Source organism: Microtus ochrogaster, linkage group LG1 (assembly GCF_000317375.1).
Source record: "Microtus ochrogaster isolate Prairie Vole_2 linkage group LG1, MicOch1.0, whole genome shotgun sequence".
Taxonomy (NCBI): Eukaryota; Metazoa; Chordata; class Mammalia; order Rodentia; family Cricetidae; genus Microtus; species Microtus ochrogaster.
In genome coordinates, this window is record NC_022027.1 from 36608533 (window position 1) to 36623098 (window position 14566).

The 14566-nt window shown below is 34.4% G+C and overlaps 1 protein-coding gene across 4 annotated transcripts in view; it reads left to right on the plus strand.

The window, feature by feature from the left end:
• Positions 1 to 14566, plus strand: part of Epha5 (EPH receptor A5) — a 289143-nt gene that overhangs the window by 59378 nt on the left and 215199 nt on the right. For all 4 annotated transcript variants that reach the window (XM_005359425.3, XM_005359426.3, XM_013350834.2 and 1 more), the window contains exon 3: positions 8356 to 9019. In XM_005359425.3, the coding sequence (XP_005359482.1) occupies positions 8356 to 9019 (664 nt within the window). The remainder of the gene's footprint in view (positions 1 to 8355; positions 9020 to 14566) is intronic.

Genomic DNA, 14566 nt, shown 5'->3' on the forward strand with positions numbered 1-14566 from the left:
TTTTTTTTTTTTTTTTTTTTTTTTTTTTTTGCTGCCATTCAAAGTACTAGTTTTACTTCGGCATTTCCATACCTTATACCTTATGCTTGTTTATCTTCCTGCTTTCTTACCCCTTGCTTTCCTCTCCACTTGCTTCTGGCATGTCCCACGTCATATGGATTATGAATATACTATTTATGATGTGGGACATGCCAGCAACAAGTGGAGAGGGGGGCAAGGGGTAAGTAGTCTATCCTTCTGCTTTCATCTCATGTTTATTAGCTTACTCTCCATCCCTTTTCCTAGTACCTAGCTTCTAGTTTTCCTAGCTTCTCCCCCTCATCTCTCTCTCTCAGTCACGTCTATATATAGATCCTGAAGGTTAGAGAAAACATGCCTTATTTGTCTTTCTGAGTCTGATTTATTTCATTTAGCATAATTATCTTTAGTTCCATCCATTTTTCTACAAATGTCACCATGCTATCTTTATTCTTGAATAAAATTAAATTCCATATCTGCACGGCATTTCCTTCATTAATTCATTTGGTGAGGAATATCTAGTCTGCTCCATAACTTTCCTGGGTTAAATAGTGCCACAATAAACATGGGTAAGAAATGTCCTTCATAGTATGATGCATTAGATTATTTTGATTCTATTTCCAGTTGTGGATTAGCTAATTTATATAGTAGCAATGGCTTAGTCTTTGAAGCACTTTCATGCAGATTTACACAGTGGCTGCAGAAGTTTGCTATTACACCAGTAATATAATTGCGTTTCTATTTTAAACACATATATAAATGAGGTCACAGACATTTTAAGAAAGACATAAGCACAGTGTTATATAAACTTTTGAGATAGAACAACAAGAGATAATTTGTTCTGCCTGATAGCAAGTGTTTGACTATCTCTTGGCATATTCTAATAGAATATCTGCGCTGTGAAACCTCAGTGTGAAAATGTCTGCGATATTGCCGCAATATTACAGTGAACTGAATCACTGCTTTGTAACCCTTTTTGACTTAATCTGCTACTTATGAAGTCATAACTCATGGCACAAAGTCACTAAAAAATTTCGTAATATGTACCATAGGAAATCGGTGACTTTATAAGAGGATGTGGATGAGATTATTTAAGATTATTCAGTTTATTAATTTGTTAATTTCAGATATTCATATTCACTTAGACCATGCTGTATTCTAAAATTATTATTAACAAGTTCACATGATATAAATTATCTTAGTAATAAGAGTTTTTTCAAGGACAAATGTGAGATTTTCAATAATAAAATATTTCTAAAATATTTTGTTATTTTATAGAACATAAAATGATATATCTCTTTTTAAAGTTGAATAATTTTATATTTGACATTTAGCTCTTAATTTTATATTTGATGGTATATTCATCATATAACTTAATTAAGAAATAATTTCTTGATCAAATCTTAACTTTCTGGCGGCATTATTTTTTTGTGTCATTTAGAATGCATTTCAAGGCCTCAGGGACTCACACACAACGCATGCTACTACTGAATGTTACCTTTCGACCTGAGTTATAAAAATGTTTCTACTTACATCTATTTCTATCATAAGACTTTCCTGAGGAGCTTTTGTATTTATAAGTCATATCTTTTCAGCATAAATAATGAATAATAAACAATTTAAGAATATTTGCTAACTGAAACATTAATGGAGAGAGAGAGAGGGTAAGAAAGAACTGCTTCTTTGTCATTCACACATATTGTTTTATATAGATAGCCAATTACATATGAATTTCCATATGTAAATTCTCATATGAGCTTCAAAGACTGAATTTATTTTTTAATGATTTTCTTCAAGTCATGAATTAAATTCAAGATCATAAATATCTGTATTAGTCCATAAGCAATGGAATAATCAACTTCAGTTTAATTTTATACCCAGAAAATTAATTGAGTCATTTCTAGCAATAGTATTACATTATACTCATTCATAGTAAAGATGTTTCAAGAAACTCAGAGTTTACTTGATGAAAGGCTTTTTACCACTAACATATTACTGAAGAAAAGAAAAGATTTTTGTTTTACCAAAGATCTGTGACTATTGGAGAGATTGATTTTAGGAAATAAGAATTGTGTTAAGGGGGAGGGGGAGAGGAGTGGGAGGCTGGGAGGAGGCAGAAATTTTTTTTAATAAAAAAATAAAAAATTAAAACAAAAAAAGAATTGTGTTAAGTGTTTTATTATTAAATCTTTTTCCTTTGGAGTTTTTACATAACCAAAAATGTTTCTTTTGACTGTCGAGTTGCCAAAAGTCAGAAAACTAAATAAGAAACTGTTTTTTTATGAAATAAAAACTATTTTCTATGAAATAAAAAATAATCTGATTATATAAACATTGAAAAGTTTCCTCTTTTGTTGGTGAAAATTACCTCAGGTGACTCTATATTTTATTCTCTAAAATTTTAATCTTCACAGTTATAGTGATGGCTCAACAGTTAGAAATTTTTTTTGCCGAAAACCTGGGTTTGATTGTCAGCACCAACATAGTGATTCACAATCTTTTTGGGCTTCAGTTTCAGAGGCGCTGATAGTCTCTTCTGACCTCTAGTGAGGCTAGAGGTGCACATGTTGCGCATACATATAAAATAAATGCATCTAGACATATTTCTTTGACACCTCATGGGAGGCCTCACCCTCTCTAAGGAGAGGATGGGAAGATGGAGAGAGCGGGAGGAACGGGAGAGAGGGAACTGGAATTGGTATGTAAAATTAAAAAAAATTGTTTTTTTTAAAAGAAAAATTTTTGCTCAGAGAGAATTATAAACAAAATGTGCTCATTTGGAGGAAATATATTCTTAGTAAAGTGAAAAAAGTGAATACATCTAGAAAAATGAAATAAAACCGATCTCATAAAACCAAAGGCACTGGTTGAAATCAGAGCTGTGAACTTAGATAATTTGGCAGTTATTAATGTAATTTACTTATGGCCTGTACATGCTTTCCAAAAAGCAGTGTGTTTGTAGTCTCTGAGGTTGTTCGCTACATAAAATTGATTATACAAGATGGATCAAAAATGGGTTTGCATCTATTTTCTTCCTCTAGTATGTAAGCATTGAGGTCTCTATAAATTCCAGAACTATTTTTCATTTGCAATATTTTTCAAAAGACCCAAGACAAATATTCCTCATTTTTGACTCTTCGTAGCTTAAACATTTTGGTAAACCCCTGCAAATGCTTACTGACTTGAGATTGAGAGTCTACTCATTTTATAGAATTTTACTTTTATAGCATTTTCCCCCGTGAGAAACGGCTTGCTATCAATTGTAAGAGATTTAGAAAGGAGCAAATATATGAAAAAAAAAAGCATATTAGTCTGATATCTCACTGTGCTGGGTCATTCTATATCAACATGACACAAGCTAGAATCATCAAAGAGGAGAGGAACTCAGTTGAGAAAATGCCTCCATGTATCAGGTTGTAGGCAATTCTCTGAGACTTTCTTAACTAGTGACTTATAAAGGAGAGCATACCCCATTGTCGGTGGTGGCACTCCTCCCCCAATGGTTTATGGTATTAGGTTCTTTGAGAAAGAACAAACAAGCCCTTTGTGGCCTCTGCATCAGATCCTGCCTCCAGTTTCCTGCCCTGTTTGAGTTTCTGCCCTGACTTCCTTCAATGATAGTCTGATATGTAGAAATGGAAGCCAAATAACTCTTTGCAGCCCGAATTCTTTCGCTTGTGATGTAACATCACAGAAATAGTAATCCTAACTAAGTCATACACTTTTCCACCACGAATCATAATTGTACCTTTAGTTTTTCATCCCTCTAAAATTACATAGTAAATGCTGTGGTGAATGGAGGAATCCTCCCAGGGAATCCTCAGATGAAGGACAGATACGCCTCGAAGGGAGACTTAGATCAGGACAGACAAGTTGGTCAGATGGGATGTGTGCTTATGTGTGCTTTAAAAGGTCCATTCTTGTTTCTGCTCCTCGGATATTTTATTTCTGAAATGGTTAGAACATCCTATCTTTAGAACCTTCCTGTTTTTCCCGCTTTTCTTTTTCTTTTTTTCTTATAAACCGGGCATTAGTATTTTTAACTGATCACCGTAGATAACTTCAGTTCTCAGCTCAGAGCCTAAGCACCAGTTATTGGATCCCAATTTATACATTGAGACAGCAGAATTTTGGGCACTAAAATTGAACTGCAAGGCACAATTTCCCACTGAACAACGACAATCAAGCGTCTTTATCCAGAGGTTGACTGTGGAGTTTCTTACCGCTGTTTCTTGACCTCAAGGAATTGATTAATTCTTTGATGTAGAAGAAAGATAAATAGAAATAAAATAATGAAAACGGAACTGGATGATCTGTAACCTCTGATAGCGTAAAGGTCAGAATCGATTCCATTCCCACAATGCTTCTTAGTATGGATTTGGGAGCACAATCTAAAGGAAGATTAGAACATAAACTCTGTGCCCTGAGTATTTTCCTGTGTTAAAGGGAAAAGACGCAGCGCAGCGCATGCGCTGCTGGATTGGACATGAGAGCGGGCGATACCTGGTGCTCCAGGCAAGACGCTTAAGAAGGCAGCCAGAGTAGACCAAAGAAAATCGTTCTTATAGTTAGGGAGAAAGGGAAAAGAATCTGTGCCACACACATAAAATAGTGAATCGGTTTCCTGGTGAGTGTGGGTGACATGAGAGGCCTCAGCAGGTGTGAGTGATGAATACAACTTCGTAGGAGCTTTCCAAGCCTGGGGAAGTTAAAAAGCCATAAGCACATGGGAGACCTGGCATGCCAACCTACAATGTTTAATAGGAACTTAAATTTTAAGGCAAACACATAGAAAACAACTACAGATAAGAACATGGACTTAGAGTATAGACCTTGGGGAATTGCCCTGACCTGAAAAGACAGACTTTTGTCCACCTTGCTAACATCCAGTGAACACAGAATCATAGTTCTTCCAGAAACACTGAACATAAAAGTTTTCACAGCTTTCATTAAATTACTCCAATCGCCTTGATATGACTTGTAAAAGTAACTTGAAATTTACCTACCCCTTTCCTGAGTTCTTGATGAATGATATTTTCCTCATTGTTTTATTTTATTCTATTTGTTTTGTTTCTTCATCATACCTGTTTTTATTTTTTATTCTTTTTCTGAGATCAGAAAGATCATTTCTTATGCTAGATTTGAGACTATTTGAGATAATCTAAAATAAGCAAAATATTTTTCTAGTTCTTTAACGTATTTGTTTAACTGAGGACAGGCATGGGAAATCTCAATAGTCCCTGCTTGGAATCTTTTTTTGTCAAAATGTTTAAAGTTGTCTCTTTGTTCATTGAAACATACATTGTGAACCTACAGTTTTATACAGGAAAAGTATAAATAAATAAAATCATATCAGAACAGATTTTATTATATTTTATTTATTATTTTATTATATCTTATTCATTATATTTTATTCCCCATTAATTGAAACCCAATTCAGAGCAGTAAGACATTCATACTCGTGCTTTTAAATTGACACCTGAAGCAGGAGTACGCAGCTGCCCTGTCAACTGCTGTGTGGCTTGCACTTAGTATTTGTTCTTTGCTCCAAAAGGGCAGTGACTGCCTTGGTTTCTGATATCGGAGGCTACTTGTATTTTATATTACTCTACTTGGTAACTTCATCCTTCTGGACCTTGTATCAGTATATGATTATGCTTTGTTTGAAAGAGTCTCATGAAAGAAGATGAATATTTTTCATTTCCTTTTCTTTATCATGTCATATTCCCCTTTACCAATACAAAACACACCATTTAACTGATATTATGGTAAATTTATTGTTCACCTTTTTGCTTATAGCTCTTTTACTTTAAATATTGATGATGACATGAAGAGATGATATATAATATAGAATCTAAACTAAAATTGCTTGTAGACTAATACATAAGCAGCTTGCTATTAGAATGACCAAATAGCTGCTGTAGAATCAGTGGCTATAAAAAGTTGATATTAATTTTAAACAGAAAAAATAATACAGAATGAAGGAACCTAGCCCGCTAATAACACACTGGGAAAGTTGTTATCATGATGTCCATGGGTTTCTCTTGTGAATCTGCCACTCAGCAGTTTTATGTCCTTTGCAGCTTTTACATGTGTCTGTCTGAGGGCAGCTAGAATTTTTAGGTAGGCATCTGAAGTATAAAATATATTTCCATTTGTTTGACTCTACATTTTTTACATTCCTGCCAACTGAAGAGAATGAAAAAACAATGCTATCTTTAATTTCACATCCATAGAAATAAATTTCTCTCGGTTTATATGTAATATCTAATGTCTGAAGCTATATATTCTCTACCTATTGAAAGTCAGCAATATTCATTGCTGGGTATACTTCTAGAATATTAAAAAACTTAAGTTTTCAGAGTTATATTCAAATAGGTTCTGTACAAGCTTACAAAATTCTTAAACTCAACTGATGTGTTGAAGCAATGAATGTCTGTGATGTGCTGTTATGGAATCTGGCATCTTGATATTCTAAAGGTGGGAGTATTTTGGTGGAAATAAGTTATTTTTAAGTCCTCTTTGCCTAAGATATGTTTTTGGAGTCAATATATAAGATTAAATATTTAGTATTAATTTTGAGTTAATAGATTCACTTTCAAATTTTATTATACATTGATATGTGATTTGCAAGATGGCAATATTAAATAAATTGCTGTTCTTAAATGTAATGTTTCTTTCATGTGTTGCTGTTCTCTGTTCTCATTCTTTTTTATATTATGCTTTTTATTCCAGCTAAACTTTATTTGTCTTATTTCCTTTCATCTACTAAAACAAATACCTGCTGTAGTTAAATCATGGAACAAAATGTTAAATCTCAGTTTAAAGTTGTAATGAATTTGGTCTTTGATCAATTGGGTCTCACTGCTCTGAGAATGACCAACAGTGCTGGCAAGGGCATGTGGCAGACAAAAACTTCTTACTTGACCAGAATACACCAGAGGAAAAGAAAATTCTAGTCCCTCTCATTCTCTTTGAAGAAAACTGTGAAAAGAATTAATGATATCTCTCCAGACCTCAACTATTTTGTTTTCTTTCTACTTATTTTTTTCATACAATATATTTTGAGCATTTTATCTTCCTCTCCCCCAACTCCAACCAGTTCCTTCTTATTTCCCCACTTTCCTTTTAATTGATATTTCTCCCTCTCAAAAAAAAATCTGCAATCAGCAATCAAAAACAAATAAAAACAAAATAAGACAAAAGTACACAAACAAAATGAAGCAAAAAAGCCAACCTCTACTAAATATAGGGTCTTTTTTGTTTTGGTCAATTACTATCTGGGCATAGGGCCTATCCTCAGAATGTGACACTCCATTGGCAAAAAACAGATCTTTCCTTCCCAGCAGGTAGTGGCAGTGAATACCTTTTTGGCTATGGGTGCGTCTTTGTGCCCACTTCTTCTCAGCACTGGGATTTTGTCTGTTTTGAACCTGTGCAGGTCTTGTGTGCAGTCACAGTCTCTGGAAGTTCACAAGTGGATCAGTCCTATTGTGTATGGAAGACACTGTTTCTTAGGAGTCATGCACCACCTCTGGGTCTTATAATCTTTTTTTCTCCTACTCTGCATACCCTTGAGGGAAACAGTTTGACAAAAATAAACAAAAACAAACTAACAGACAAAAAGCCTATATAGCACAGAGTGCTCTAAAATCTCTCAATCTCTACACATTGTGCAGCTGTTGGTCTCTGTGCTAATTGCCATCTACTGCAAGAAGCTTCTCTAATGAGGGTTGAGTGGTGTACTCATCTATGGGTATATCAATATGTCAGTAGTAGTCAAGTTTTTTGCTATGTTTCTTTATCAAAATAATATTGTTGTCCCTAGTTATACCTCTAACTGTTCACTGTACCAATATCTTCTAAATAGCTATGTAGCTGGGGATCAAATTTTTAGCACATAGAACTTTTAGAGACTTACCTTTGTTTCACCTAATTCACTATCATTCTTTCTGTTCAACAAATATACATCTTTTTCTAAAATGTTTATTCTAAAACTTTATTTTTTTCATTCATAATTTTTCCATCTTTGGGTTGATCTAATGATGTACACACAAATGGGGGTATAGGTTGTAGCTTAGTGGGAGAATGTATGCTTAGCAATGTCAGACCTCAGATTGAATCCTTAATATAAAATTCAGAAAAACAAAATGCTTTTGTGAATCTGTTCTCCCCAAACTTTTTATATGACTTATTTCGATGTTATTAATGAAAGCATATATATTTCTTTCGGCAAATTACGTTTTATTCTTTTGTGTGTGAGTTTGTGTGTGTTATTTTCCTTTTTCTTTTTGAGTTTTCAGTTTTTCTCACACCTCTCTATTTTCTCTTGTACAGTGGGAAGAGATCGGCGAAGTTGATGAAAACTATGCCCCTATCCACACATACCAAGTATGCAGAGTTATGGAACAGAATCAGAACAACTGGCTGTTGACAAGTTGGATATCCAATGAAGGTGCTTCCAGAATCTTTATTGAACTCAAATTTACTCTAAGGGATTGCAACAGCCTTCCTGGAGGACTGGGCACTTGTAAGGAGACATTTAACATGTATTATTTTGAATCCGATGATGAGAATGGAAGGAAGGTTAAAGAGAACCAGTACATCAAGATTGATACCATTGCTGCTGATGAGAGCTTTACAGAACTAGATCTTGGAGACCGTGTCATGAAACTTAATACGGAGGTCAGAGATGTAGGACCTCTGAGTAAAAAGGGATTTTATCTTGCTTTCCAAGATGTCGGTGCTTGCATTGCTCTGGTTTCTGTGCGTGTGTACTATAAGAAATGTCCTTCTGTGGTAAGACACTTGGCTGTCTTCCCTGACACCATCACTGGAGCTGATTCTTCCCAGTTGTTAGAGGTGTCAGGTTCCTGTGTCAACCATTCTGTGACAGATGATCCTCCCAAAATGCACTGCAGTGCTGAAGGAGAGTGGCTGGTTCCCATTGGGAAATGCATGTGCAAGGCCGGATATGAAGAGAAAAATGGCACCTGCCAAGGTAAGCCTTTCCTGTGATTTGTGTTGGCATTGTGTTTCTCTTGGATCATGTGTGTCTATTTCCTGCACTGATTAGAAGTTAACTTTTATTTTGTTAAGTTTTGGAAATTATTTCTCTTCAAGTTTTATTTCTTTCTTCTCTGAATTTCAAAGACTTTCAAGCAATGATGAAAGATTTAATACACTACTTTATTGGGTATACATACTTAATGCTCAGAGTGTAAATTTTGGCACGATGTCTCATACTCACCTCATGCTCAGAAGTTTTATTGTGGTTGGCACAACTGATGGCCTGCTAGCATCTATTGTAGGATTGTTGTCTGTCTACCACTGTGGCTTGCTGTCGTGAAGTTATTTCTATCCTTGTTTTGCTGTACAGAATTAAAATAGAAAAATCTTAAAGGAGACTTGTCCTGGCAAGCTTTAAACTTCCATTTAAAAATTCTTTGAAAATGAGTTCAGCCACATGAACTTCTCAGAAAAACATTTGTCATCTCTAAGGACATAGCTTTCTACATTGTTTACATATGGTTGCAATTATATGCTTGCTTTTCAAAATTTATAGATCAATTTTAAGTGCATAATAAGCAGTGCCCCATGAAAATAACTGTTTGGAGACAGAGTCAATACAGAAAGGTCATTTCAAAGCAATTTGCACTTGGAGATTTTTTTTTCTGTTTTAATTTTTCTTTTAAATTGAAACTTGATCATGCATGCTTCCTCATTCATTTGAAATGCTCTCGCTTTGCCCACAGTATGGTAAGTTGTCCTTTTAGACTTGGGTATTTATCAATGGCTTTTTGAAGCAAGGTAGAGCTTTATAACAAAGTGGAGAACAGTGTACAAGGAAACACATTTTTAACCTTCGGAAATGTGTGCTCTTATGGGCTTCATATTGTTTTCAACATGATTTTTTAATTTTAAGTAGATAACAAGAGGTTTGTGTGTATTGTCTGAGGTGAAAACATCATACTGGGCAGACCCTCAATCCCTTCTGGGAGCTAGATATGTATTCTTATTTCCTAAGTTCCTTGTAGATATGCTGAACTACTCATCTTATTCAAGTTTGATTTCAGTTGATCAAAGATCTAGGGAGACAAAACTGCATCATTTACATGATCGTTCTAATGAGGCTGGTTTATTGATTCTTTCAAAAACTCTTTCCTGTAATAAAATTTATCTTTTCAATTTTTTAAAATTTATTTTTAGTAGCCTCATAATATTGTTTATAGATAATTCTAGTTATTTCCAATTTAATCTCTTCTTGATAGGCACACTCACACACATAGACAAATACTGACACACACTTAAAAATGCTGTCAAATGAATATGTGTCTAAGTGTGTTAGGAAAATGTATCATAGTTCATTTGATTGCAATCATGTGAAAGGTCTAATACCTTGTCTTTTGTTCTTGAACAGTAGAAAAAGTTTATGGTTAAGTCATATATGTATGATAGAAACAGCTAGTAAATTAATGTTGGCTATAGTTCATTTTTAAATATTGTAAAAAGGCAGTTTACTAATAATGTCTTCATATTGTTTGTTATCCTTTTAAAGCAACAATCTACTTGACTGATTACTTACGTGATTTTAGGGAGTAAGTGAAGGCTAAATTAGACCACTACAAAGTTTGTTTCCTTTCAAATTAAAAGAGTATATAGGAAGACTCTGAACCCTTAGGATAAAACTTGAATTGATGAGATGAAAGCATTCTATTGACACTTATCATTGAAAGTATGATGTCTCAAGGGAGTAGTGTGTTTGATCAAATATGTGTTATTGTGAGAACTTAACACTAATCTTCTTTTCTTTCTCACCTCCTACTTTTCATAATTGAGTAGAGACCACAATGGGTGACAGGAGGGATGAACTGGAAAGGTCGTGCTGTAAATGAAAAAAATCTTTAAAATATTCCATATTATTATGACTGAGTGATTGAACACAGATGCTCTTGCACAGGACCTGAGTTCAATCCCCAACTCCCCTATGGCCACATACAATTGTTTACAACTCCAGCTGTAAGAAATCTAATGTTGTCTCTTTGCTAACTGTCCTGCTCTACATGCTAAGCACACAGATATGTTCAATTTATCAAAAACATTTTTTCATAGCATTACTTGTTCTTTTATAATTCTTCTCTTGCCCTCTTGAATAGTCATCTGTCTCCGGCCTTCTAGAAAATTCATTCTCATCCTTCTGATCCTCACTCCAGTATTTGTTCTTGAGAGATGTTATGACTGATCAATACTAGGTCAAAGCTCACTCTTATTTACTTATACACTGCCTTTTCACAGGAATGTGTAGTGATGTAATTCCTCTTTCTGTTACCATTACACTATTCACTTCTTATGGCAGGAGTGGTATATAGTCAAATTGAGAAAGAAATTGGGAACCAAGAGGAAAGGGAGTAGAGTCAACAAAGAGAGAAGAGAATGTACAAAGATGTGAAAAATGTTGTATTGCTGATTTATTTTACATTTCTGTTCACATACAAAACAATGTTCTTGTTCTGTTCAAAATTAAATTTAATAAATCTTCCAAATTAATCTTCTAAAATAAGTCTTGCCAAAAAGACTCTGAGACAAAATTCTCAATAATAAGAAATAAGTCATTTCCATGCTTTGAAATGATTGGTGTTTCGTGGACTCACCACTGTGGGTACCATCTCCGTCAATTTTGTCAAGCCACAAAGCTGGCCTATTGAAATATATTTATAAAGTAGACTTATTACATAATGACATTTAATTACCCAGTCTCTCTGCTCACCAAATTAGGTTAAGGTTTAATTAAGGTTGTAATTATGTCAAGAAGCTGGAGTTTGAATATATGTATTGTAATGTATTATCATACATGAATATTTGTGAAATTCTCCAGGTGATGACCTGGGAAACCTGGTCAATCATGCTTGTGTGATTTTTTAACCCTGTAGGCATGATTGGATTGACCTAAAGATTTTTAGAAATCGAATTTCAGGGTTGAGAATGCTAAACAAGTAAATAACGATATGGTCTCACCACTAAGGACAAAGGAGCATAGGTTCAGTGGACAAGTTCAGTTAAGTAATACATGGTTCTTTATTTTCACACCATTGAAAGTTTCCATTGAAGTCCCTGTAAAGTATCAGACAGCTTTATCTGTAATAATCTGTTTTGGGTCAAATAATACAATATTCTAGTTTTTATTTTACTAATATTAAATGTTCTATGTATTTGTTTTGCGATGCGGAAATACATGCCTCAGATTTCTTTTTTTTTTGGGGGGGGAGGGTTTCGAGACAGGATTTCTCTGTGGCTTTGGAGCCTGTCCTGGAACTATCTCTGTAGACCAGGCTGGTCTCGAACTCACATTTTAATTAACTACTGTATGTATGCAAAATTGTTTCTTTGAAATGTTCTTTGTTTTCAGAAAAAAAATTCTAACCCAATTCCATTTAGCCATGTGTGTTTCCTTACCTGTTATTTATTATTATTTCCTGTGTATTTCATATTATTTTTCTCCAGGAGTTGTATGATTTTTTTAGCACAAAATGGTTAGCAAAAGCCCATTTTGAAAGTTTCTGCCTTTTATTGAAATGGATGTGTTTGACAGAAGTAATTGAGTTCACATGAATCAAATGTTGCCCGCTGAGTTCTCTTGTGATTGTGTTGCTGACTTTCTCAAATGCAAAGCAAGACCACTAATCTTCATCAGTTGAGAGTGGAATGAAGTAGTAATTTGAAATTAGCCCTAGATAATTATGGTTTCACTTATATCAAATGGGGAAAAGGGATTTAGATTGTGGGTCACTGCCAAAACCAGCCAGAGTGAAGAAGGTATATAGTGCATGCGAAAATACAGGGTAAAGCAGGTTGCACATCAAGGGCTAGGGAGGAAAACCACTTATTAACTGTCCAACTGGGAGATGATTGCACAGCAAGGAAAAGTGTAGTGAAAATACCCAACCCAGGAAAGACCTTTGATTCAGAAACAGTACAGATACAGCAGGGAGCAGTATAGTGATCATTCATATTTCTGGCTCATATTTATGAGTGAATAAAGTCTGCCTGGAAGTATAGTGTACTAGGTGTTCCTGTAATTATGCATTGGGGGAGCCCAGTTATTTTTAATTAGGCAAATTACCAAAAAAACATCAAAGAGTTTGAACTCTTGGTTCTATTTGGTATGCTATTGTATTCAACAATAAGAAACTGATTTTAATTTTAAAATTTCAGCAAGGCTTAGTTATTATGCAAGTATAAAATAAAAGTTTTTTTGCATGTGTGCACATGTGTTCATGTGTGAGTATGAGTAAATGTGTGTCTGTATTTATGTGTATACATATATACATGTGTCTTTGCATGTATGCACCTATGTCAGCTATGCGTGTGTGTCTATGTTTGTATGTATTTATAAACACCATGATGTGCACCTTAGCTAAGCCCTCACATGTATTTTAAAGTATGACATAGAAGGATAATAAAAATAGATGGCTTTTTGTTTCTTTCAGTTTAAGCTGCTCTCTACTGAGGTTTTGCAGTAGTTTTATAGAATGTTGTCTTTTTTCATGTTTTCTTTTATTCCAAATCATGTTTTCAACACTGTCATTAATATTTTGAGCCAAATACTTATGAGATGGTACGAGTAGGAATGTGGGTCAGCGACGGGGAAAGGATTTTAGCAGGTTCTTTGATCTCACCCAGTAGCAGCCGTAGGAATTCTACACTTCATTTAGAAAGTGAAAAACTGCCTCCAGAGATGGCCAAGTACTCTCTGTGATATTCTCACCCTCAGTGGAGAAGCACTAAGCCCTCTATTTCCCCCAGTGAGCGTATATTCCAACAATACTAAACACGTTTGTAGATGCATTTATGAACTCTGTGAAAAACGATAATTCTTCAGAGATAGAGACATCTTAGATTCCATGGAACAAGCAAGGCACATGTATTAAAGCTGCCTAAATTACCTTCAGAATGGCGAGAAATACTGTTTGTGGAAGACAATGCAGTCTAGGGTTCTAAGCACATTGATTCTGACCCAAAATGGGTTCAAATTGCCCCTTTGTTTAGTCTGGCTATCTCTCCAATACAAGCATCTGAATCCTTCTCACTTCTTTCTTTTTTTGCTGCTTCATAGCAGCTGACAGATAAAAGGGTCTTAACATAGTATTGAACACATTGTATTTCTTCGTAGACACTTGCTATTTATTATTCTTTATTTAAAAAGGTGTATTTACTGGAGTGTATGCATTTATTATAAGTCTAACTATGGGTTAACAATTCATAATTTCTTTAAAATAGACTGTATTTTTTGAGTGGTTTATGTATAAAAGAATAATCTTACATTTTGCTGCATTAGATTAAACCAAGCTATTCAAATATCAATTAACTTCCTAAATAAAAAAATACATTTTTTAGAGTTCCAGTGCTGTCGGAAAACTTATCATATTAAATAATGTTTCTCCTTCTTTAACTAACATTGTGTCAAGTAGTATGTACAGCCTGTACAAGGCTGTACCCCAGGAAAACAGACAGACATGCACATAGCTTCTTCTTTGAATACCAGACATAG